The sequence below is a fragment of the Trachypithecus francoisi genome, unplaced genomic scaffold (genome assembly GCF_009764315.1).
Source record: "Trachypithecus francoisi isolate TF-2019V2 unplaced genomic scaffold, Tfra_2.0 Lachesis_group10, whole genome shotgun sequence".
Taxonomy (NCBI): Eukaryota; Metazoa; Chordata; class Mammalia; order Primates; family Cercopithecidae; genus Trachypithecus; species Trachypithecus francoisi.
The window spans coordinates 114,564,485-114,588,921 of NW_022681455.1; the positions used below are offsets into that span (position 1 = coordinate 114,564,485).

At 52.9% G+C, this 24,437-nt stretch overlaps 2 protein-coding genes across 12 annotated transcripts in view; one reads left to right on the forward strand and one right to left on the reverse strand.

Annotated features, from left to right (window-relative positions):
- Positions 1 to 15,541, forward strand: part of COG4 (component of oligomeric golgi complex 4) — a 42,126-nt gene extending 26,585 nt beyond the window's left edge. The window contains exons 13-19 of the mRNA XM_033218974.1: positions 4,435 to 4,497; positions 12,074 to 12,190; positions 13,279 to 13,371; positions 13,931 to 14,014; positions 14,240 to 14,341; positions 14,619 to 14,747; positions 14,964 to 15,541. Coding sequence (XP_033074865.1) covers positions 4,435 to 4,497; positions 12,074 to 12,190; positions 13,279 to 13,371; positions 13,931 to 14,014; positions 14,240 to 14,341; positions 14,619 to 14,747; positions 14,964 to 15,098 — 723 coding nt within the window. The 3' untranslated portion in view covers positions 15,099 to 15,541. The remainder of the gene's footprint in view (positions 1 to 4,434; positions 4,498 to 12,073; positions 12,191 to 13,278; positions 13,372 to 13,930; positions 14,015 to 14,239; positions 14,342 to 14,618; positions 14,748 to 14,963) is intronic.
- Positions 15,542 to 15,836: 295 nt separating this feature from the next.
- The window catches only part of FCSK (fucose kinase), a 52,814-nt gene continuing 44,213 nt past the window's right edge, over positions 15,837 to 24,437 (reverse strand). For 8 of the 11 annotated variants that reach the window (XM_033218970.1, XM_033218968.1, XM_033218964.1 and 5 more), the window contains 11 exons: positions 24,316 to 24,380; positions 23,576 to 23,946; positions 22,625 to 22,835; positions 22,271 to 22,437; positions 21,954 to 22,175; positions 21,435 to 21,578; positions 21,161 to 21,280; positions 17,659 to 17,846; positions 17,468 to 17,567; positions 16,702 to 16,925; positions 15,840 to 16,526 (listed from right to left, as the gene is read on the reverse strand). In XM_033218970.1, the coding sequence (XP_033074861.1) occupies positions 16,425 to 16,526; positions 16,702 to 16,925; positions 17,468 to 17,567; positions 17,659 to 17,846; positions 21,161 to 21,280; positions 21,435 to 21,578; positions 21,954 to 22,175; positions 22,271 to 22,437; positions 22,625 to 22,835; positions 23,576 to 23,946; positions 24,316 to 24,380 (1,914 nt within the window). In that variant the 3' untranslated portion in view covers positions 15,840 to 16,424. Of the gene's footprint in view, positions 16,527 to 16,701; positions 16,926 to 17,467; positions 17,568 to 17,658; positions 17,847 to 21,160; positions 21,281 to 21,434; positions 21,579 to 21,953; positions 22,176 to 22,270; positions 22,438 to 22,624; positions 22,836 to 23,575; positions 23,947 to 24,315; positions 24,381 to 24,437 lie in introns of all 11 variants that reach the window. The other 3 variants (XM_033218973.1, XM_033218972.1, XM_033218967.1) reach the window with 3 other exon arrangements.

The window sequence follows — 24,437 nt, forward strand, 5'->3', positions numbered from 1 at the left end:
TTACAGGCATGCACCACCACACCTGACTAATATTTTTTTAGTAGAGACTGGGTTTCGCCATGTTGGCCAGGCTGGTCTCGAACTTCTGACCTCAAGTGATCCACCCAGCTTGGCCTCCCAAAGTGTTGGGATTACAGGCATGAGCCATCATGCCTGGCTATCATATTCTTAAAAGGATCTGTGACCCCCAAAAGAGTTCAGAGCTGTTACTTTCAGAGACAGAAGCCTAAACTTGCTAATATCTACCAACCCCTGTGCAGAGGAACCCATAGTAGCAGGTTATGAGACAGATCCAATATGAAAGCTGTTTAGGCAGCCCCACTCTCTTCCTGTCATAGAAAATGTTTGCCCTGGGCATGGTTTCTGTCAATCTAGGGTAATCATGGTTGCTGCCAAAAACAGATCAGATCCAAAAAACTGTTGCCTGTGAAATTTGTTACCTTTGGAGAACTTTGCCAAAATGCCCAGCAACCAGCATCACATCATGAACCAACTTAAATTTTTATTTTGTTTGTATTCTTTGATTTTATTTACAGAACTTACTTTCATTTCTGTGCTCAGAAATAATCATTGGCTGCTTGCTGCCTACCACATCAAAGCTAGATGTCTTCGTTGAACCCTCCGAAATCTAACCCATCCCACCTTTCCATTTCCGTTTTCTACCACTTGACTACACGTCTCCAAAACCGGCCAGTGCATGTTCGCTCTGTGAGGACCTCCTATTAACACAGTTTCATTGTTTGAGGCCCCAGCAGATAAGACCAAAAAGAAAGGCAATGCTAAATGCTTGGTGACAGGTTTCTGGTTTTCCTGACACCAAGGATTTAAAATGTCATCACTCCCATTGCAGGGCCTATTTTTTATGTCACCTTGATTCATCTGGCTGTCAAGATGAATTCTCCAACTGTACTGACATCATGCACTGTGGGCAGGGAATAAGCCCAGTGAATCCACGCTTACTAGGGCTGTCAGTACAGGGGAAACTTTGAAATCAATACCATTTGAACTCAAATCCATAAGTTCTCATGACAATTATTCTTGGTGCTCTTAAATGCCTTGGAAACACTTATGGCCTTCATCCTTCAGCTGTCATGACAAGACAGTTATTTGGAAACTTGTGACATTAGAGGCCTCATGTTATGGCATATTAAAGAAAGACCTTTAGGCTTATCTGTCCACATCACAGTGGCCTAAGCAGCACTGTCAGCATCATGACTTTCAGCATTGGCTGCAGGACACTGACAAGGGAAGCACTCTGGGGAAGCTTCTAATCACAGCCCCTGGGGTTCTGAGATCTTCCTTTTACACTGAAATCCTGAAGCTCCTGACTCATGTCTCGAAGTCTGACTCCCCCTTACCTCACCCCTGCCTTCCTGATCATGCCACTAGCACACCAGTTCACAAGCAGTGGGATCCCCAGGCCCTCTATTTCCTCCCACACATGGCCTCTAGATGAGTATTCTCGAACCACAACTGTGCTCATGTGGCACTCACCTGCTTTAAAAATCCTCAGTACCAGCCCACTGTCCACAGGTCACAGGGCTAACTTTGGAGCAGAGCACCCAAGTCCCCGTCAGTCTCTGCCCCTCGCAGCTCTACGTCCTGCCACTTTCCTTCACGTGTCTGTGAACTGAGTCTGCTATTTCCCAAATACCTTTTTGGGTTTTCTGCCATTCTGCACTTGCTTATATTATCCCCTTTCCAGAATATGTTCATTCACTGTCTTACTCATTCCACAAATATTTATTGAGAAACTTCTAAATTTCAGGCACTGTTCTGGGTTCTAGAGCTACACTGCCCAACATAGTAGCCACCAGCCACAGGTAGCTATTGAAATGTACATTTAAATTAAAAATCCACTTCCTGAGTTGTACTAGCTAAGCTTCAGGTGCTCACTAGCCACATATGGCTGGGGGCTACCGTACCAGACAGTGCAGTTAGAATATGTCCATCAGCCGGGCGCGGTGGCTCAAGCCTGTAATCCCAGCACTTTGGGAGGCCGAGACGGGCGGATCACGAGGTCAGGAGATCGAGACCATCCTGGCTAACACAGTGAAACCCCGTCTCTACTAAAAATACAAAAAACTAGCCGGGCGAGGTGGCGGGCGCCTGTGGTCCCAGCTACTCGGGAGGCTGAGGCAGGAGAATGGCGCAAACCCGGGAGGCGGAGCTTGCAGTGAGCTGAGATCCGGCCACTGCACTCCAGACCGGGCGACAGAGCAAGACTCCGTCTCAAAAAAAAAAAAAAAAAAAAAAAAGAAGAATATGTCCATCAACCAGAAAGGTAGACAGTGCTGTATAGACATGCAGTGGTGACGAAAACAGGCTAGATCCATGCAGACAAGAAATAGATAAACCAGACAATGTCAGGAAATCCTAAGGACTGTTAAGAAAATATCAAATAGGACAGTGAGCTAGAGAGAGGCTGATGGGGGTGGAGAAATGTTCTCACCTTCATCTCCTGTCAGAATTGTGTTCTACCCTTTTATGTTCAGCTCAGCTACCAACTCTGCCATGGAACCTTCCTTGAATGCCTCACACCAAAACAGTTTGTTCTTTCCTCTGAATGGCCAGAGCAATTAGTGCCTTAATACTTTTGCCCCATGCTACTTTTTTTTTTTTTTTGGAGATGGGGTTTCGTTCTTGTTGCCCCAGCTGGGGTGCAATAGCGCGATCTTGGCTCACTGCAACCTCCACCTCTCAGGTTCAGGTGATTCTCCTGCCTCAGCCCCCCCAGTAGCTGGGATTACAGGCACCTGCCACCACGCCCGACTAATTTTTGTATTTTTAGTAGAGACGGGATTTTGCCATGTTGGCCAGTCTGGTCTCGAACTCCTGACCTCAGGTGATCCACCCATCTTGGCCTCCCAAAGTGTGGGATTACAGGCGTGAGCTACCGTGCCCATGCTACTTTTATCATTGGTATTTCTGCACCTAGTCTGTAAGGCAGTCGTGTTATGAAAAAAGTCATCTTTGGACCAGAGTAGGGAGACCTGAATTCATTTTTTTAGTTTATTTGTTTATTATAAAGGATATTATTATTATTATTATTTTTTTTTTTTTTTTGTATTTTTAGTAGAGACGGGGTTTCACCGTGTTAGCCAGGATGGTCTCGATCTCCTGACCTCGTGATCCGCCCGTCTCGGCCTCCCAAAGTGCTGGGATTACAGGCTTGAGCCACCGTGCCCGGCCTATAAAGGATATTATATAGGATACAGATGAAGAGACGAAGAGGGCAAATTATGGGGGAAGGGGTATGGAGCTTCCATGACTTCCCCAGGTGGCCACTCTCCAGGAACCTCCACCTGTTTATCTATCTGGAAGCTCAGAGACCCAAATTCTAAGCCTGGCTCCAGCTTTGTGGCCTTGTCACTCTGAGTGTCTGTCCCTTACCCTGCTTTATTATTCTTCCTGGCATTATATAATGCATTGTTTACTATCTGGCTTCCCTTCTAGAATGTCAGTTCTGTGAGGGGTGGACCATGTCTGTTGTTAATTGCTTTCTCTCAGTGCCCAGAACCGTGCCTGACACATCCAGGTACTCAGTAAATATTTGCTGAATCACTTGCTGTCTGACCTTGGTGAATCATTTTACTTTTTTTTTTTTTTTTGAGACGGAGTTTTGTTCTTGTCACGCAGGCTGGAGTGCAGTGGCGCAATCTCAGCTCACTGCAACCTACATCTCCTAAGTTCAAGCAATTCTCTTGCCTCAGTCTCTCAAGTAGCTGGGATTATAGGCGCCCGCCACCACGCCCGGCTAATTTTTTTGTAGTTTTAGTAGAGACAGAGTTTCGCCATGTTGGACAGGCTAGTCTTGAACTCCTGACCTCTTGATCCACCTGCCTTGGCCTCCCAAAGTGTGGGATTACAGGCGTGAGCCACCGTGCCTGGCCAAATCATTTTACCTTCTGAGGAGTCTCATTTCCTCCCATGTACTGGGCTTGATAATATGTGTTCTCTGGGGGTATTTGGCAGACTACATGAGTTAAAGAATGAGACAATACCTCACAGGTGGCGGGCTCTCTGGAAGCTTTTCTTTAATGAATGTCAGGCTTTGTGTCACTGACCTGGGGCTTGACTATTTGGAGCCTCAGAACTTATCCCAGACCTGTATGCCTGAGTCATTTCTGCTCTGTAGGTAACACAGTACAAGAAGACCTGAAACCTGAGCTCACTACCTCTGAGGTCCTGATAGCTTTAGGCTCCCTGGTATGAGGCACAGAAGAAAGGGCCAGCGTGCTTCCCCATTTTGCCCAATCCAAGATCTGAGCATCCTGCTCAAATGTAGCGGTGTGGGCTTTCACTAGCCCGAGTCTGAACTCCAGCCAGCCCTTCTCTGAGCTTCATGGAGCGCAGCTGTCAGCTAGTCTGGCATTGGAGTGGGTGGCAGGCACAGTCGGCAGGAAGTCACGTTCTTCCTTCCTCATCTCCCAGGTGACTCTGAACAACGTGGAAGTCTGCAGTGAAAACATCTCCACTCTGAAGAAGACACTGGAGGTACAAGGGAAATTGCCTATCGGTGGTCAGCAGCCACCTTTTCCCATGTTGAGAGAGAACCCTATATACACATCATGGTGAAGACGCTTATCCTCGTGACATTGAGCCACACTCGAGGGGATTTCTTGGTTACTGACATGATAGCAAGGCATCCTTGGACCGGGGGAAAAGCTCAGGAGTTGGAAGATGATAATTCAAATTAGATCTTCCAGGCAAGGCACAGTGGCTCATGCCTGTAATCCCACACTTTCGGAGGCCAAAGCAGGTGGATCACTTGAGGTCAGGAGTTGGAGACCCGCCTAGCCAACATTGCGAAACCCCATCTCTACTAAAAATACAAAAATTAGCTGGGCATGGTGGCAGACACCTGTAATCCCAGCTACTTGGGAAGCTGAGGCAAGAGAATCACTTAAACCCAGGAGACGGAGGTTGCAGTGAGCTGAGATCGTGCCACTACACTCCAGCCTGGGGGACAGAACAGAATCTGTCCAAAAATAACACACACACAAATTAGATCTTCCAGCACACAGCTGGCGTGTGACCTTGGCCAAGTCTCTTAGCCCTCTGAGCCTCAGTTCTCTCATCTACGAAATAAGATACATAGCTCCATCCTGCCCTAATTTGGGTTTCTTTGATAGCCCAATGAAAAAACAGGATTGAGGCCAAGTGGCTCATACCTATAAGCTCAACATTTTGGGAGGCCAAGGCAGGAGGATTACTTGAGGCCAGGAGTTTGAGACCAGCCTGGGCAATGTAGTGAGACCTCATCTCTACAAAACAAACAAAAAAAAAAAAAAACCTTTTTTTTTTTAAATCAGGATCAGGGCCGGGTGAGGTGGCTCATGCCTGTAATCCTAACACTTTGGGAGGCTGAGGCGGGTGGATCATGAGGTCAGGAGTTCAAGACCAGTCTGGCCAAGATGAAACCCCATCTCTATTAAAAATACAAAAACTGAGCCAGCCATGGTGGCGGCTGCCTGTAATCCCAGCTACTTGGGAAGCTGAGGCAGAGAATTGCTTGAACCCGGGAGGCAGAGGTTACAGTGCAAGATTGCACCACTGCACTCCAGCCTGGGCGATAGAGGGCGATTCTGTCTTTTTAAAAAAAAAAAAAAAAATCAGGATCAAAAGCACCTTATAAAAATGACAAATCCCTGTATAAATGTAGGAGATTAAGATAAGGTTTGCTTAATCCTATACAAAGCTGGTAGCTGTTATTTTTTAGAGGAAGGCAGCAGAGTACAGTGGAAATTGCTTGGGCTTTTAAGCCAAACACCCCAAGTTCAAATCTTCATTTGACCACTGCCCAGCTGTGTGGCCTTAGGCAAAAGTTCTGTAACCTCAGTCTCCTCATTCATAAAAGAAGATAATGACCTCTGTGCCACAGGACTCTTACAAGATGAATGTGATAACATGAACCACTTAGTACATGAGAGGCATGCAGTGGTACTTATTAGTTGTATTAACAGTTAAAAATAATAGTAGCTGGGCCGGGCGTGGTGACTCATGCCTGTAATCCCAGCACTTTGGGTGGCCGAGGCGGGTGGATCACTTGAGGTCAGGAAGTCAGTACCAGTCTGGCCAACATGATGAAACCCTGTCTCTACTAAAAATACAAAAAAATCAGCTGGGCGTGGTGGCATGCGCCCATAATCCCAGCTACTCGGGAGGCTGACACAGGAGAATCTCTTGAACCCTGGAAGTGGAGGTTGCAGTGAGCTGAGATTGCGTCACTGCACTCTAGCCTGGGCGACGAGCGAAACTCCATCTCAAAATAACAATAGCTGGGTGGCTTGTGCCTGTAGTCCCAGCTACTTGGGACCCTGAGTCAGAAGGATTGCTTGAGGCCAGGAGTTCGAGGCCAGCCTGGGCAACATAATGAGACCCCCCCATCACTTAAAAAGGAAAAATAGGCTGGGTGCAGTGGCTTATGCCTATAATCCCAGCACTTTGGGAGGCCAAGGCAGGTGGATCACAAGGTTAGGCATTCAAGCCTGGCCAAGATGGTAAAGTCCTGTCTCTACTAAAAATACAAAATATAAAATTTAGCTGGGCACGGTGGCGAATGCCTGTAATCCCAGCTACTCAGAAGGCTGAGGCAGGAGAATTGCTCCTGCTTGAACCCAGGAGGTGGAGGTTGCAGTGAGCAGAGATCATGCCACTTCACTCTAGCCTGGGCAACAGAGTAAGACTCCATCTCAAAAGAAAAAGGTAAAAACAGTGGCCAGGTGTGGTGGCTAACACCTGTAATCCCAGCACTTTGGGAGGCCAAGGCGGGTGGATCACCTGAGATCAGGAGTTCGAGACCAGCCTGGCAAACAGTGAAACCCCGTCTCTGCTTAAAATACAAAATTAGCTAGGTGTGGTGGTACACACCTGTAATCCTGGCTACTCAGGAAGCTAAGGCAGGAGAATCGCTTGAACCTGGCAGGCAGAGGTTGCAGCGAGCCGAGATCATGCCACTGCACTCCAGCCTAGACAACAGAGTAAGACTCCGTCTCAAAAAAAAAAAAAAGGCCGGCGCGGTGGCTCAAGCCTGTAATCCCAGCACTTTGGGAGGCGAACGGCGGATCACGAGGTCAGGAGACGAGACCATCCTGGCTACACGGTGAAACCCCGTCTCTACTAAAAAGTACAAAAAAAAAATAGCTGGGCGAGGTGGCAGGCGCCTGTAGTCCCAGCTACTCGGGAGGCTGAGGCAGGAGAGGCGTAAACCCGGGAGGCGGAGCTTGCAGTGAGCTGAGATCCGGCCACTGCACTCCAGCCTGGGCGACAGAGCGAGACTCGTCTCAAAAAAAAAAAAAAAAAAAAAAGAAAAAAAAAAAAAAAGTTAAATGGTAAAAATCAATTTAAATTTAACAAAATAAAAATAACAGCATGGAGAGATCACTTCGTGAACTACTGGAAAATGAGGGGCCCAGTTCTTCCCCGCTCCCAAACTCGGCCTCTGGGAAAGAAGTGAGGCCAGGGCCCTGCCTCCACAGTGAACACTTGTACAAAGGAGGATGCTTTGCAGCAGAGACAAAGGGCTTGGTGCACAACCTGGTGTGAAGTGTGGGCCTTACGCTGGCACACTGAGGAGGAAGCTGGAGCCAGCACACAGAGGAGAGAGGGGTGGCTCAGAGAGAAGAGTCAGCCGGGTGTTTATAGTACTGTAAACTGGATTACGTTAGGAATTTACCCCCAAAAAAGCCTTAAAATGGGGGATGGAATACAATAAGGTGGCATAGGCCGGAGGCGGTGGCTCACATCTGTAATCCCAACACTTTGGGAGGCCGAGGCGGGCAGATCACCTGAGTCAGGAGTTCGAGACTGGCCTGGCCAACATGAAGAAACCCCATCTCTACTGAAAATACAAAATTAGCCAGGTGTAGGGGCGCATGCCTGTAATCCCAGCTACTCAGGAGGCTGAGGCAGGAGAATCACTTGAACCCGGGAGGCAGAGGTGGTGGTGAGCTGAGATCATGCCATTGCACTCTAGCCTGGGCAACAGCAAAACTCTGTCTCAAAAATAAAAATAAATATGGTGGCGGCCGGGCGCGGTGGCTCAAGCCTGTAATCCCAGCACTTTGGGAGGCCGAGACGGGTGGATCGCGAGGTCAGAGATCGAGACCATCCTGGCTAACACGGCGAAACCCCGTCTCTACTAAAAAATAGAAAAAACTAGCCGGGCGAGTTGGCGGGCGCCTGTAGTCCCAGCTACTCGGGAGGCTGAGGCAGGAGAATGGCGTAAACCCGGGAGGCGGAGCTTGCAGTGAGCTGAGATCCGGCCACTGCACTCCAGCCTGGGCGACTGCGAGACTCCGTCTCAAAAAAAAAATAAATAAATAAATAAATAAATAAATATGGTGGCATAATGTACCGATAACATAGTATCTGTTGTCACATTGTATGTGTTCAACAAGTTGGCTGTCATCATTGTTGGTTTTTCTTTTTTGAGACGGAGTCTTGCTCTGCAGCCCAGGCTGGAATGCAGTGGCAGGATCTCGGCTCACCGCAGGCTCCACCTTCCGGGTTCACACCATTCTCCTGCCTCAGCCTCCCGAGTAGCTGGGACTACAGGCTCCCGCCACAGCGTCTGGCTAATTTTTTGTATTTTTAGTAGAGACAGGGTTTCACCGTGTTCGCCAGGATGGTCTTGATCTTCTGACCTTGTGATCCGCCCGCCTCGGCCTCCCAAAGTGCTGAGATTACAGGCGTGAGCCACCGCGCCCGGCCCGTTGTTGGTTTTTTTTTTTTTTAAGACGGAGTCTCACTCTGTTGCCCAGGCTAGAGTGCAATGGCACAATCTCAGCCCACTGCAACTTCTGCAGTTCTCCTGCCTCAGCCTCTGGAGTAGCTGGGATTATAGGCACCTGCCACCATGACCAGCTAATTTTTGTATTTTTAGTACAGATGGGGGTTTTGCCATGTTGGCCAGGCTGGTCTTGAACTCCTGGCCTCAAGTGATCCACCCGCCTTGGCGTCCCAAAGTGCTGGGATTACAGGCATAAACCACCTCTCCTGGCCTTGTCTTTATTTTATTTTATTTATTTATTTATTTATTTTGAGACCAGTTCTCGCTGTGTTGCCCAGACTGTAGTGCAGTGGCATGATCTCGGCTCACTGCAACTTCCATGATTCTCCTGCCTCAGCTTCCTGAGTTGCTGGGATTACAGGCGCCTGCCACCATGCCTGGCTGATTTTTGTATTTTTAATAGAGATGATGTTTCACTATGCTGTCCAGGCTGGTCTCAAATTCCCAACCTCAGGCAATGCGCCCGCCTCAGCCTCCCATAGTGCAGGGATTACAGGCATGAGCCACCATGCCTGGCCTTTTTTTTTTTTTTTTTTTTTGAGATGAAGTTTTGCTCTTGTTGCCCAGGCTGGAGTGTAATGGTGCAGTCTTGGCTTACTGCAACCTCCACCTCCCAGGTTCAAGCGATTCTCCTGCTTCAGCCTTCCAAGTAGCTGGGACTACTGGCGCACACCACCATGCCCAGCTAATTTTTGCATTTTTAGTAGAGACAGGGTTTACACCATTTTGGCCAGGATGGTCTCAGATCATCTTGATCTCGTGATCTGCCTGCCTTGGCCTCCCAAAGTGCTGAGTTTACAGGCATGAGCCACCACGCCCAGCCGACATCATTGTTTTTAAGTCATGGCACTTTAGACTCTTTCTGACCTTATCCCTAACATGAGTCTGTTGGGTTTGGGAAGTAAAATTTGGGGAAATATTAGAAATTCATATGTGAGCTTATGACTTTCATAGAATTAGCCAAGTAAAAGAGCTGAAAAACCTATTCCCATAAATCCCAGCCGCCCTTAGATTTGCATTTCGTTTTTTTTTTTTTTTTTTTTTTTTTTTCTTTTGAGGCGGAGTCTGGCTCTGTCGCAGGGACTGGAGTGCAGTGGCCAGATCTCAGCTCACTGCAAGCTCCGCCTCCCGGGTTCACGCCATTCTCCTGCCTCAGCCTCCCGAGTAGCTGAGACTACAGGCGCCCACCACCTCGCCCGGCTAGTTTTTGTATTTTTAGTAGAGACGGGGTTATCACCGTGTTAGCCAGGATGGTCTCGATCTCCTGACCTCGTGATCCGCCCGTCTCGGCCTCCCAAAGTGCTGGGATTACAGGCTTGAGCCACCGCGCCCGGCCTAGATTTGCATTTCACAGATGTTCTTTCTTAGCCCCATCAGCAGCCCTTTGAGATAGGCAGATCAGGTGGCATGACGTTCAGCTTACAGGGGAGGTTACAAGAGTACTCGAAGACAGTAAGTGTCAGGAATACTGTGGGAGTGAAGGGCCTCTGTCTGCTAGAAGAGTCCCTCTGAGTTCTTCCACTCTGCTTCCCCTCTGGAGCCAAAACAGCAGGAACTTTCTAAGGAGGCTACAAGAAATGTGGCAGCTCCTGGCAACCTAAAACACAAGTTTCAAGCAGTTCCCCCTGGAGAGTACTACACCTACGCTGTAGTGTGGTGATTAGAAACAGGCATTCTGGGCTGGACACGGTGGTTCACGCCTGTAATCCCAGCACTTTGGGAGGCTCAGGAGGGCTGGCCAACGTGGTGAAACCCCGTCTCTACAAAAATACAGTAATTAGCTGGGCATGATAGTGGGTGCCCGTAATCCCAGCTACTCTGGAAGCTGAGGTGGGAGAATCACTTGAACCTGGGAGACAGAGGTTGCTGTGAGCCAAGATCATGCCATTGCACTCCAGCCTGGGTGACAGAGCGAGATTGTCTCAAAAAAACAAAACAAGACAAAACAAAAACAGGATTTTTGGAGTCAGAATACCTGGCCTAGAGTCCCAGCTCCATGATTTATTTATCCACGTTAAATGACGGGTCTCTGCTGGGCGCAGTGGCTCACACCTGTAAATCTAGCACTTTGGGAGGCCGAGGCAGGTGGATCACCTGAGGTCAGGAGTTCGAGACCAGCCTGGCCAACATAGTAAAACTCTATCTCTACTAAAAATACAAAAATTAGTTGGGTGTGGTGGCACTCCCAGCTACTCGGGAGGCTGAGGCATGAGAATTGCTTGAACCCGGGAGGCAGAGGTTGCAGTAAGCCGAGATCACACCACTGCACTCCAGCCTGAGCAACAAAGTGAGACTCTGTCTCAAAAAAAAAAAAAAAAGAGAGAGAGACAGGGTCTTGCTTTGTTGCCCAGGCTGGCCTTGAATTCCTGGGCTCCAGCGATCCTCCTACCTTGGCCTCACAAAGTCCTAGGATTACAATAGTGAGCCACCGTGCTCAGCCTTTCATGACTTACTGCCATGACTTTGAATAAATTATTAACTTCTGTGCCTCAGTTTCCTCATCTGTACAATGGGGATAATTTTACCTACTTCATAAAGGCGATACTTTTTTTCTGAAGGTCAGAGTAACTTACGGTAGTTTTTGTTTGTTTGTTTGTTTTGTTTTTTTTGTTTTTTGAGACGGAGTCTCGCTCTGTTGCCCAGGCTGAAGTGCAGTGGCCAGATCTCAGCTCACTGCAAGCTCCGCCTCCCGGGTTTACGCCATTCTCCCGCCTCAGCCTTCCGAGTAGCTGGGACTATAGGCGCCCACCACCACGCCCAGCTAGATTTTTGTATTTTTTTAGTAGAGACGGGGTTTTACCATGTTAGCCAGGATGGTCTTGATCTCCTGACCTCATGATCCGCCCGTCTCGGCCTCCCAAAGTGCTGGGATTACAGGCTTGAGCCACCGCGCCCGGCCCAGTGTTCCCATTTTATAGACAGGAAAACTGAAGCTCAGAAACTTTTAAATCATTTGCCCAAGGTCACTCAACTAATACATGACTGAGCCAGGACTTGAACCTAGGAATGTCTGACTCTAAAGATAGGAAAAACTTTGTGGTATTTCTGTTTCTTATTCACTTCCCCAACACTGGTACCCCCATATTACAGAGGGGGAAGTGGGAGCCAAGTGGAATAGCCACCAGGATAGACTCCAGGTTTTCTGAAACCCATCCAGGACTCTTGACAGGCCATAGCTACACCCAGAGAAGGCTGGAGGAGTAGAACTGGCTGGTGCCTCTCCTCACACTCCCATGGCCCACACATGCTTGGTGGTCTTACAGCAGTGTTCTCCCCTAGAGTGATTGCACCAAGCTCTTCAACCAGGGCATTGGAGGGGAGCAGGCCCAGGCCAAGTTTGACAGCTGCCTTTCTGACTTGGCCGCCGTGTCCAACAAATTCCGAGACCTCTTGCAGGTAAGCCCCAGGTCCAACTGCTGACTGAATCCTGTGCCTGTGCGTTGCTCTGAGAAGATTGTTAGCTGGCTGATCGTGTGCAAGGAAGCCAGGAGGACGGGTGAGGAGGCAGCAAGCAAGCCCTGATGCCTGGAGTTATGCAAGTCCCTTGAGACTAAAGGCCCTGTTGGTTTTTCAGCAGTGAAGTGGTCACACTGACAAGCCAACCTCTGGTCCTCTAGACTTTCCACTTGGCCCCACAATGACAAGAGCCCTCAGAAGATGCTCAGAGGAAGCGGAGCCACATGGTTGTTCTGACCTGTGGCCCTAGCCACAGGTGCTGCCTAGCACCCGGCATTCTGAAATCTCTCGTGAGAGTCTATCAGAATAGTCTCAAGGCCTCATTGTTACCCTAGACCTGAATCAGCTGAGATCTGGAAAGGGGCATGTTCCTGGCTCCTCCTTTCATTAGCACTAGCTCTGTTATAACCTCCAACAGGGACTGCAGAAAGCCTCATGGCTGGAAGAACACCCTGCAGTCAAGAGATGGGGAGAGGAGAGAGGGAAGGGGGGGAGGGTGGGGAGAGGAGAGAGGGAAGGGGTAGGAGAGGAGAGAGGAAGGGGTAGGGAGAGGAGAGAGGGAAGGGGTGGGGAGAGGAGAGAGGGAAGAGGTGGGGAGAGGAGAGAGGGAAGGGGTGGGGAGAGGAGAGAGGGAAGGGGTGGGAAGATGAGAGGGAAGGGATGGGGAAGGAAAGAGAAGGAAGGGATGGGGAGAAGAGAGGGAAGGGATGGGGAGAAGAGAGGGAAGGGATGGGGAGAGAAGAGAGGGAAGGGATGGGGAGAAAGAGGGAAGGGATGGGGAGAAGAGAGGGAAGGGATGGGGAGAAGAGAGGGAAGGGATGGGGAGAAGAGAGGGAAGGGATGGGGAGAAGAGAGGGAAGGGATGGGGAGAAGAGAGGGAAGGGATGGGGAGAAGAGAGAGGGAAGGGATGGGGAGAGGAGAGACGGAAGGGATGGGGAGGGAAAGAGAAGGGAGGGATGGGGAGAAGAGAGAGGGAAGGGATGAGGTGTGCTTTCTGTGTTACATGTCTCCACCTTGTCTTGTGCAGGAAGGGCTGACGGAGCTCAACAGCACAGCCATCAAGCCACAGGTGCAGCCTTGGATCAACAGCTTTTTCTCCGTCTCCCACAACATCGAGGAGGTTAGCCTGGCCACAGGCAGCCATCAAGCCCTGATGACCCCTCACCCCTAGCCCCAGCTGGAGGGAGCGGAGCCATCTGAACAGACTAGACCTTCCATGATTCCCAGGCCCACTTCCCCCACCCTCACCCTTGGAGACTAGGTTCCTCCCAGGAAACAGTTTGTCCCTAGTCAGAAGGGCTCAGAAAGACATGGAGTTTGCCTTGACCTAACTTATTCCCTTGTATTGGAGCTCTTTTTGCCCCACCTATGATAGACTTAGAAGCATTTTTTTCCTCCTGGCCTAGTTATTTCATTCCTGTAGAACATGAGATCCAAGAAGGAATAAAATGCCAGGAACTTTACCGTATTATGTGGGCCTCTGCTACAGCCCTGGGCTGTTTGCTGGTCAGTTTCTGCCAGCCTGGGTGTCTGAGCTGGTTTTAAACTAGGTGAGTCAAGGCACAGGAAAGAAAGAACGTTTTACATTATTTTCTTAGAGGGATAGAGGTGGGTGGCAGTGAATGGTACTTCTTAGAAAGAGGCCCATGGTGACCACCAGTCCTGCTTCCTGACAACAGGAAGAATTCAATGACTATGAAGCCAATGACCCTTGGGTACAACAGTTCATCCTTAACCTGGAGCAGCAAATGGCGGAGTTCAAGGTGAGTAGGGGCCCTAGGGATCCACTTAGGGAATTACCCACCTCTGCCCAAACCAGCAGCCTGCAGGGTCTCATCACATTCCTTCTGGGAACCCTGGAAGCCCTTCCAACCCTAACCTGTAGAAACACTCCCCCGTGGCCTCACCTAACTATCCTCACCACCTAAGACTCCAGCGTTGAGGCGGAGGAGTTAGGTGGGGCTCTGATGTCTACCCTGTGTGTGCAGGCCAGCCTGTCCCCGGTCATCTATGACAGCCTCACCGGCCTCATGACCAGCCTTGTTGCCGTCGAGTTAGAGAAAGTGGTGCTGAAATCCACCTTTAACCGGGTAAGGTAAAGGGGTCATGGGTCTGCAGCTCGCGTTTCTCCTCTGAGGAAGACAAGTCATGCCACCACCCCAGGACTTGCATCCCCTCTGTCTGCTGCCCACAGGCCCTGCATGTCTGGGTCCAGTTCTGCCCTGACTTCTGAAGCTGTAGAGCAAACTGGAGCCACAGGGCACCACCTGAGGCCTGGCCAGCCTTGCCACCCAGCTCTGGGGGCAGTTGGAGGCCAGGTCTGCTTGGCCAGGCCTAAGTAGTTACTGGGCTTGGGTTCTTCTGCAGCTGGGCGGTCTGCAGTTTGACAAGGAGCTGAGGTCACTCATTGCCTACCTTACCACGGTGACCACCTGGACCATCCGAGACAAGTTTGCCCGGCTCTCCCAGATGGCCACCATCCTCAATCTGGAGCGGGTAGGTGGCTCGCCCTTGGCCCAGCCACAGAGGGGTGACTGAAAGAGGCAAAGATGGATCCCCGCCACTTCCCTCTAAACTACGTCTCTGCCAGCAGCCAGCCCTACAGGACACCTTCCCCTTCCCAGGTGCCCCTGCTCTGCCCCTGGTAGAGACCAGAGCCCTCTTTCAGAATAGCCCCACCTTGCTGACTGGTCTCTATGTCTTTCCCCACAGGTGACCGAGATCCTCGATTACTGGGGACACAACTCAGGCCCATTGACGTGGCGCCTCACCCCTGCTGAAGTGCGCCAGGTGCTGGCCCTGCGCATAGACTTCCGCAGTGAAGATATCAAGAGGCTGCGCCTGTAGCTGCCTGAATGAACACACCTGGCTCATCACACTTCCAGGCCTGTTCCCTAAGGGGCCCCAGCCAAGGAGCTGAGCGAGACTGTCTGACTTGGGGGGGAGATCTGACAGCCCAGACCTTTCTACAGCTGGCAGCAGAGAAACAAGGTCTGGACCCACTCCATGCTCTGCCCTCAGGCCTGGCCAGTTGATGCTCTGGGGGCAGCGTCTCCCCACCAAGAAAAGCGGGCTCCTAATGTGGTGGGAAAGCCACGGCAGGCAGCGGGCAGCCCAGGCCAGCTTTCTGCGTGGATGGTCAGTCTCTTGCCCTCAAACACTACAGCAAACAAGCTACCCCTGCCAGCCCTAGACAACTTGGGTACATCTGGGGACCTAGCAGTTAGGCTTGACTTCGAGGAAAGGCTGTGATGTTTATGATCCCTGAATAAAGCTACCCCTTGGAGAGATGCCAGTGTGCTGTTTCCAGGGACGGCCAGATGCTATGGGGCAGCGCAGGTCTACCAGTTGCACTGAAATAGGAAGGCAAAACCCAAGACCTCAGCTTCCTCCCACACGCAGTGCAGCACACAGCTGTGTCCAGGACCCACAGGATGGCAGGAGCCCCCATCCAGTCCCAGACCCTCATGCCCCTATTGGGCCCTCAGCACCACAAGCTGGATCACCCCAGGGCCAGTTCCCCATGGTGTAGGGGAAGTGGGAACTGCTCCCAGGAGGAGCAAAAGTGACTTTATGAGAACCACCTGTAAGGACAGAGTGAATTTATTCCAAGAATGCCAGTCCTGAGAACCCACTTCCCACAGGCACCAGGTCACTTGGCACGGTCCGTAGCTTTGCTGGTTAAGGCCTGGGATGGCAGTGAATCGCTGGGTCACTGCCACCAACTTGGCAAGGGACCGCCACCCCCACTCCCACGCTCCCATGAGGGTGAAGTGTGAAGTCTACAACTCTAAGGAAGGCCATAGGGAATGCCTCGAAGGGCCTCTTCAGGGTTGGCCTTGCCAAGGGACTCCCAGCCATACGCCAAGGCTGACTGTCAACCCTTTACAGGGCCCTCGTGGAGTGAGAAGGCCAGCCATACGATTTGTAAAGGCCACACGGGATACTAAGCTTGGGACCTTCTTATGTCCAGGAGGAACAGAGGCTATACCTAGGCCACTGTCCGCCAGGTCAGTCCTGTCCTAGGCACTCTCTGCTTGCCCAGGTCTTGCTCTGGTCAGCTTTGGGAGCAGATTCGCAGAGGTGGGTGAGGAGTAGGAGGTGGAGGTTCCCATGGGGCAAGGAAGGTGGGGGACACTGTAGCTCCAGGTTTTCTCCTGTTGCAGAGAGGCTTCATGGGAAAGGGCAACAGGTTGAGGCCTCGGTCCCCAGCAGCTTCAGGCTCAGGCCCTGAGTGTCCACTTCAACCAGGTGGATGCTGTAATTCCCAAGGCCCTGGACAGGACAGGAAGTATTTAGAAGGCTTTGGTCAAATCTCAGGCCTTCTGGAGGCTGGACTGAGCCTGCAGGACCAGGGGGACTTGCAGATATAGCCCCTGGTTAACTGGTGGGCCACAGTGAGGTTTCTTGCCCCAAGAGGTCTCTTGACCAACCCCAGCCCCATCAGTACCTCGGTCTTGGCCAGCACCGCCTCCAAGGCCTCCTTTTGCTGTGGCTCCTTGGTCAACAGATAGAGAAAGCCTCCACCGCCTGCCCCAGCCAGGCTCTGGCCATGCACGTGGGGGGCCAGGACATCCATCATACGCCGCACAGCCAGGGGCTCACAGCCTGGAGCCATGAGCTTCTTCTGCTCCCAGTATGAGGTCAGGCACTGGCCCAGCAGAGGCAGGCTTCCTGAGGTGGGGCAGAGGGGAGTGATGTGCCTGGGCCAAGACACTCAGCACCCGTCTGGAGATGGCATGAAGTGCCAGGACGTGCTGCTGAGCCAGTGTCATGGTAAAGAAGCCGGATTCCAGTGCTGGCTGGAGCTGGAAGTAACAAGCCCACTTCCCAGGACTGCCTGACGACCAGTGTGCAGGAAGCAACCAACACCACAGCCAGCACAGTCGGCATCTAGGGAGCTGCGAAGCCACACACTGGGGGCCCTGCCCAGCTCAGACCTCCCTGGAACTCAGCCATGGGGTGAGTCCCTTCCCCTTTCTGCTTCCTGTTCGGTGGGGCTGGAGGGCCTTTCCCATGATGAAAATTTTGTCCTCAGATGTGACTTTCCCCTAAATGTGAGACCTTGGAGAGGACAGACAATAGGCGTCTGTTCCCAGAGGCCTAATATCTGGAGCTTGTGCCAAGCCTGCAGATGACCCTGGCCTCAAACCCACAAGTGGCAGGATACTCGCTCCCGGTGCCCCGACCCCCCCACCCCGGAGGAAGCCCCTCACCCTGGCGGAAGGCTTCAGCACACTCCTCAGTTTGCTGCACCAGGCTGTGGGCATTCTGCACCACAGCAGGCAGTCGGGCGTACCAGCTCCTCAGCACATCCTGTGGACGGGGCAGGAGAAGGGGTGGTGAGGACCCAGGCCCAGCCGGCAGGCCCCCTGCCTGCCTCCCTCATGCTGGGGCCAGAGCTCACCTGCAGCAGATTCCGAGCCAGGCGGGTCTTGCCAGTGTACACCAAGAGCAGGTGGTCATTGAGCTTCTGGACAAAGCCCTCAGGCACTGTGACCTCTTCTACCTCCACCTTCAGTGGCAGCTGAGCCCGAGAGCGCCCCACCTTGATGCCAGGCATTAGGCCACCCACTTGGTCCTGCCAGCCACCTCCTGTGAGCCCAGGGCCTGTCACTGTTGGAGTCTGTCTGGCCCAGCTTCATTCTCCCAGTCTAGGCTCCCGGCCCTGCACCCCTTGCTGGGACCAGTGTGGAAAGATAGCTTCCCTCAACTCCACAGGACAGTGAGCTATGCAGCTTCTGTCCCCAGGACAATCCCAGCAAGGGAATGGGCTTCACTCCAGGGCAAAGCTTGGAATTCCCGAGGCCTGAGTTTTGTTTTAGACCTAATGTGTAATTGGAATTGGGATAAACCACATTGAAGGATAAAGATTTTACACTATGGCCGGGCATGGTGACGCACACCTGTAATCACAGCACTTTGGGAGGCTAAGGCGGGCAGATCACTTGAGGTCAGGAGTTTGAGACCAGCCTGGCCAATATAGTGAAACCCCATCTCTACCAAAAATACAAAAATTAGCCAGGCATGATGGTACATGCCCTGTAATCCCAGCTTCTGGGGAGGCTGAGGCAGAGGTTGCAGTGAGCTGAGATCTCACCGCTGCACTCCAGCCTGGGTAACAGTGTGAGACTCTGGCTCAAAAAATACATATTTTACACTAACCTCTGCCCCTCCAGGGGAGTTTTAGTCAGAGGAGAGGCTGACAGATACCTTCCCTATAGCCTGAGTCTCCCTGCACCATCTTCTGACAGGTGGTTTATGTTGGAAGGAAGCTCATCAGGATCTATTTTTTTTTTTTTTTTTTTTTTGAGGCGGTGTCTCGCTCTGTCGCCCGGACTGGAGTGCAGTGGCCGGATCTCAGCTCACTGCAAGCTCCGCCTCCGGGTTCACGCCATTCTCCTGCCTCAGCCTCCCGAGCAGCTGGGACTACAGGCGCCCGCCACCTCGCCCAGCTAGTTTTTTTTTGTATTTTTAGTAGAGACGGGGTTTCACCGTGTTAGCCAGGATGGTCTCGATCTCCTGACCTCGTGATCCGCCCGTCTCGGCCTCCCAAAGTGCTGGGATTACAGGCTTGAGCCACCGCGCCCGGCCCAGGATCTATTTTTATCTTATCTAACTTACACATCTTTCCAGCTTCAGTAATGAAAGGTATGTATCATTTTCCTTGTAGCTGCATAAAAATAACAAAACTAGTCCGGGCATGATGGCTCACGCTTGTAATCCCAGCACTTTGGGAGGCCAAGGTAGGCGGATCACGAGGTCAGGAGTTCAAGACCAGACTGGCCAATACAGTGAAACCCCATCTCTACTAAAAATACAAAAAATTAGCTGGGCATGGTGGCTGGCATCTGTAATACCAGCTACTCGGGAGGCTAAGGCAAGAGAATCGCTTGAACCCGGGAGGTAGAGGTTGCAGTGAGCCAAGATTATGCCACTGCACTCCAATCTGGGTGACAGAGCTAGACTCCATCTCAAAAAAAAAAAAAAAAAATTAAAAATAACAAAACTTGAGTTGCTTCTGGGACAGACCCTTGATATTTAGGGAAGGGCCTGCAAGGGTTTAAAGTACGAAATGCAAAAGACAGGAGCCGGCCGGGCGCGGTGGCTCAAGCCTATAATCCCAGCACTTTGGGAGGCCGAGACTGGCGGATCACGAGGTCAGGAGATCGAGACCATCCTGGCTAACACGGTGAAACCCCGTTTCCTCAAAAAAAAAAAAAAAAAAAATACAAAAAACTAGCCAGGCGAGGTGGCGGGCGCCTGTAATCCTACTGTAATCCTAGCTACTCGCGAGGCTGAGGCAGGAGAATGGCGTGAACCCGGGAGGCGGAGCTTGCAGTGAGCTGAGATCTGGCCACTGCACTCCAGCCCGGGTGACAGAGCGAGACTCCGTCTCAAAAAAAAAAACAAAAAAACAAAAAACTAGCCGGGCGAGGTGGCGGGCGCCTGTAATCCTAGCTACTCGCAAGGCTGAGGCAGGAGAATGGCGTAAACCCGGGAGGCGGAGCTTGCAGTGAGCTGAGATCCGGCCACTGCACTCCAGCCTGGGCGACAGAGCGAGACTCCGTCTCAAAAAAAAAAAAAAAAAAAAAGACAGGAGCCATCTGGAACTTTGCAGCCAAAACCTGGTGGCTGCAAAGTGGCTAAGTCTTGAAATGTCAAGACTTAGCTGTGCCCCTCTGCTTCAGAGCACTTGGCACAGTTTGTAATACACATGCACCTGAGTGGTTATGGACTAATGTCTGTCTCCAGGAGACCACAGGACTTTTGAGGGCAGGGACCCCATTTTTGTTCATTTTATCCCCGGGGCCCCACAGAGTGGTTCTCAACAAATAGTCATCCGTTGGCCAGTGTAGAACTTGAATGGCGCACCTCAAAAGAAAGCTGGAAAGGCTTCCCCATCTGCACCTTTTGCTAATGACTACCGATTATGGGATATGAGTCACTACAGTGAAATGAGAGGCTTGAGCTACAGAGTGACAGAAAACACCACAATCAGGCTTCAGTAGGCCTTTGCAGCAGTTTCCTTCCAGGGGTGTGCTGGAGACGGGGCCTGACACCCTGAGGTGGACCTGAAACTAGACAAGCCTGTGGCTGCTCTACACTGGCCATGGGTTCCAGGGGGCTCGGTGGCCAAGAGGAGTGAGAAGCCTGGCACTGGTGACATTCATTAGATCATAGTCATTGTTGGGCTCTTGCTGCCCTATTGTATGGCCAGGGGGTGGGGGCAGGGGCACAGGTGATCGTATCTCAAGTAAGGGCATGATGCTAGAAGGGCAGGCAGAAGGTCCAAACCAGCTCTGCCCAGCCCTACCTGAGCACAGCTCTGGATAGGCACAGTCACGAAGCATAGCACCTGGTTTCAACAAGCATAAAAGGCACAGCACAGGCCCAGTGCGGTGGCTCACGCCTGTAATCCCAGCATTTTGGGAGGCTGAGGTGGGCGGATCACTAGGTCAGGAGATCAAGACCATCCTAGCTAACGGTGAAACCCCGTCTCTACTAACAGTACAAAAACTTAGCCAAGTGTGGTGGTGGGCGCCTGTAGTCCCAGCTACTCGGGAGGCTGAAGCAGGAGAATGGTGTGAACCTGGGAGGTGGAGCTTGCAGTGAGCCAAGATCACACCACTGCACTCCAGCCTGGGCAACAGAGCAAGACTCCCATCTCAAAGAAAGAAAAGAAAGGCACAGCACAGAATCTGGCACTCAGTAGATGCTCGTGAAACAGCTCGTTGGGAGGTAAAACATTTCAAGTTGAAAGTGACCAGAGAAGGTCAAAGTGACTGGAAGGAAAGTATTTTCAACAGCAGCACAGTCATGTGGCAAATCCAGGGGAGTCCCACTCCCCCCCGCAGGCCCTTGGGAAAGTGTCAGTGACCTCCCCCAACTCCAGGGCAGTCACATACCAGTGGTGAGCACCTGCTCCAGGTGCAGCACTGCATGGATCAGGGCTTCCGTGCCCACCACCCGGCCTGCGGCTCGCTGTAAGGCAGCCAGGGCAGTGCCTGCCAAGATGCTGCTGGTGCCTGCAGGGCGGAAAGGAGAAAGCAGGCATGAAACACCTCTGCCCTGCCCAGGCCTGCCTGACTCCCTCTAAGGGCAGAGGCCAGGGAAGGGGATGACAGGCAAGGTTAGAGGGCTGTGACAGTCAGTGGGTAGCAGGAGGCAGGGCCCGCTTACCCAGGCCAGAGCCGTGGGGCAGCTCAGACCAGGTGTGCAGCTCAAAGCCGCCCCCGAAGGTGCGGAGCAGCTGCTCATTCAGCTGGAGTTCCGAGTGGACATGCACGATCCCCGCGCAGATGAAGGCCGCCTTCAGCAGGGCCCCTGCAGAGGGACAGGCATGAGGAAGGAATTTGGTCTCCAAGGGCAGATGCAGACACCCACCCACCCTCGTGACTTCCCAGCCCAGTGTAGGACTCATCTGGTGGGACAAAAGCCCAGCAGCAGTACTGGCCCCATCCCCAAACCACAGAAGGGCCTCTGGACTCCCAGACAGGGACACATGTCATCTCTACTTCCTGTGTCTGTAGGTGCCTATGCAGGTTGACTCCCAGCCCCTTCCTTCCCTTCAGGCTCCTTAGCCAGACTGGCTGGCTCCTCAGGCCAGACCCCTGTGGCCTGCAGTCTCTAGCTTCTGCCCCCTGCCCCTAGCTGGCCATGTGTACCAGCCCCACCTGCAGAGGTCTCAGGGTGCCTGACCTGGGGCATGGGGCTGGCAGTAGTCCCGCAGGTCAGCCAGGCACCGGCACACTATCTTCACAGTCATCTCATCCTGCCGAGGCCCCACCGCCAGCCACAGCTCAGGCTCCGGGATGCGGCGTGCCCTGGCTCCAATGGGCCGGCGGCCATCCACTCGCACAGCCAGGCCCAGAACAGCCCCGCCAAGCTCATAGGCAAGGGGCGGCGTGTCACTCCAGCCCCCTACGGCAGCATGGCAAGACTCAAGTTGGTCACAGAAGCTGCCAGCCTGGCTCTGGGGCAGCTACCCTCAACCCCACCTGCCACAAGGGGCTCACCAGAGAAATCCACACGGGCTGGGCACTCAGCGACCACCCACTGCCCAGGTCCCGGCAGCTCCACTGGCGCCGTGGAGACAAAGTGCTGGGCTGACATCACAGCCTGGCGGATCAGGATCTGCCCAGCCCCCTCGTAGTGGCGGGCCGCTCGCACCAGCAAGGCTGGCCTGCCAAAAGAAGAGGGAGGGATGGCGGCACGCAGCCCAAGCTGGAGGCAGATTGCCTGGCTTTGGGGACCTGACTGTCCTGGGGTACCCAAGGGTGCCCCACTTCTCTCTGGGCTTCCTCCATCAGGGGCCACTTCCCAGATAGCCAGGGGCATATCCAAGGGATCTGACCTCCGTTAGTACCCACCTGCTTAGCCACTTGTCCCTCTCCTGGGCAAGCGCCTCCACACCCGCTGCCAGGTCTCCACATTCCAGGTATGAAAAGGGCCGCATCCACTCAGGGTTGGCAGCTGGCCCGCTCCGCAAGCCCCCACGGCCCTCTGCCATGCAGCCCAGGACATCTGCCACACAAGCCAGTGCCCGCGCCGCCACACCAGGATCACCTGCCCCAGCTGCAACTGAGGGACCAGGAGTTGGGGGTGGCAGGGAAGGAGTCCTGTCTTCAAAATCCTCTACCCTGAGAGGCTACTCAACAGTCCCCAAATGCGCCAGACCCCTCACACCTCCAGGCTTTTGCCCACAATGTATCTTTGACTGTAACTGCACCCCTCCTCTCTGCCTGGCAGAGATCCTCTCGTCTTGCCAGTCCCAGAGTCCCAGCCCATAGGTGTCTCTTCACCCCCACCCAGGACTCCCATAGTGGTGAAGAGCTCAGGCTCTGGGCTCAGACCACCTGGGCTCAGGTCAGCCTCACCACCAGCTAGCCGTGTGGCTCTGGGTGAGTAGCTTCAATACCAATCATGTCCATGGTCCCTGGGACCTTCCACGAGGTACGGCCTAGGAGGCTAAGGCTGTGAGCCCCCAGCAGTGTGCCTGGGACCTCACACAGAACTGACCATGTCCCCTGGGGACCCTGTCCCCTCCCCACACTCTGCACCCACATCCCAGCACTCGGTACAGAACATGCAGGGTTTGCCGATGTGCCTAGGACCTAGAGCTCAGCTGCCAGGCCTCTACCTCTGACCAAACCCCACTGACAAGGATGAGGCCTTCCAGAATCCTAAAAGTAAACTCCAGCGTGCCCCTTCACTGCTTGAGCACCTCATGGCTCCCTGGTCCCCTCGGGGGATGGCCCAGAGGACAGGAAGGGCAGGTGCCCCTGGCCTGACTCTGCAGCACTACCAGCCCGCACACTCACCCTGGTCCAGTGTGGCCAGCAGGGGCCCGGGGCAGCCCTCGCGGACAGCAGCCCAGATCAGCGGGCGCAGGCTGAGGTCCTGCCGGGCCTCCAGCACATGCCGCGCTTTATGCAGGGCCTGGCGGAAGAACAGGTCCCGGCGAGAAGCCAGCGTGGCAGCCCGATCCAGGCATGGCTGCAGCTGCTCCCAGGACAGACGCCAGGAGGCTCGCCAGGCTCGCAGGGCCTCGCCCCCATCCTCTTGGCGGTCTAGCATCCACAGCAGATCCTGGGGTCCCAGGTCCCTCGAAGGGTGGAGCACAGGAAAGAGGCGGGCGCTGGGAAGGCAGCACTCTGCTGGCGGCATGTCAGGGTCCCACAGGTCCCAGGCTCTGATGTGGGGAGAACGCACATTTCCAGGAGGGAAGCAAAAGCTCCAGTCTCCTCCCCAAGCCCTGAGCCACCTGTCAGTTCATGGGGACAGGATAGATTCCTCCGAGGTAGCACAAATGGGCAATTCAGGTCTGGGGCCAGGCTGCCTGGCATCCTTTCCCAGACCGCTGAACAAGAATGCCCAAGTCAGCACAGCCAGAGACTGGGAGCTGCCCAGGGGCAAGTACTGGAAAGAATCTCAAAACCACTCAGGCCCCTGGATGGTAGCAGGGCCCATGCTGCTCTGGGGCAGGGGAGTGACACACCTCGAAAAGCAGCAGTCACCCCAGCTGCCCAGGTCACAGAGACCCTGGGGGTGTCCACCTTACCGAACACCTGTCCTCTTGAAGAATTCACTCCAGGGCATGTTGAGATATGTGCCTGCCCCCTGTCTCTGGGGGAGAGGAGGAAGCAGTCAGGGCTGCAGGAGCCACAGGAAAGGGTTAGAGAC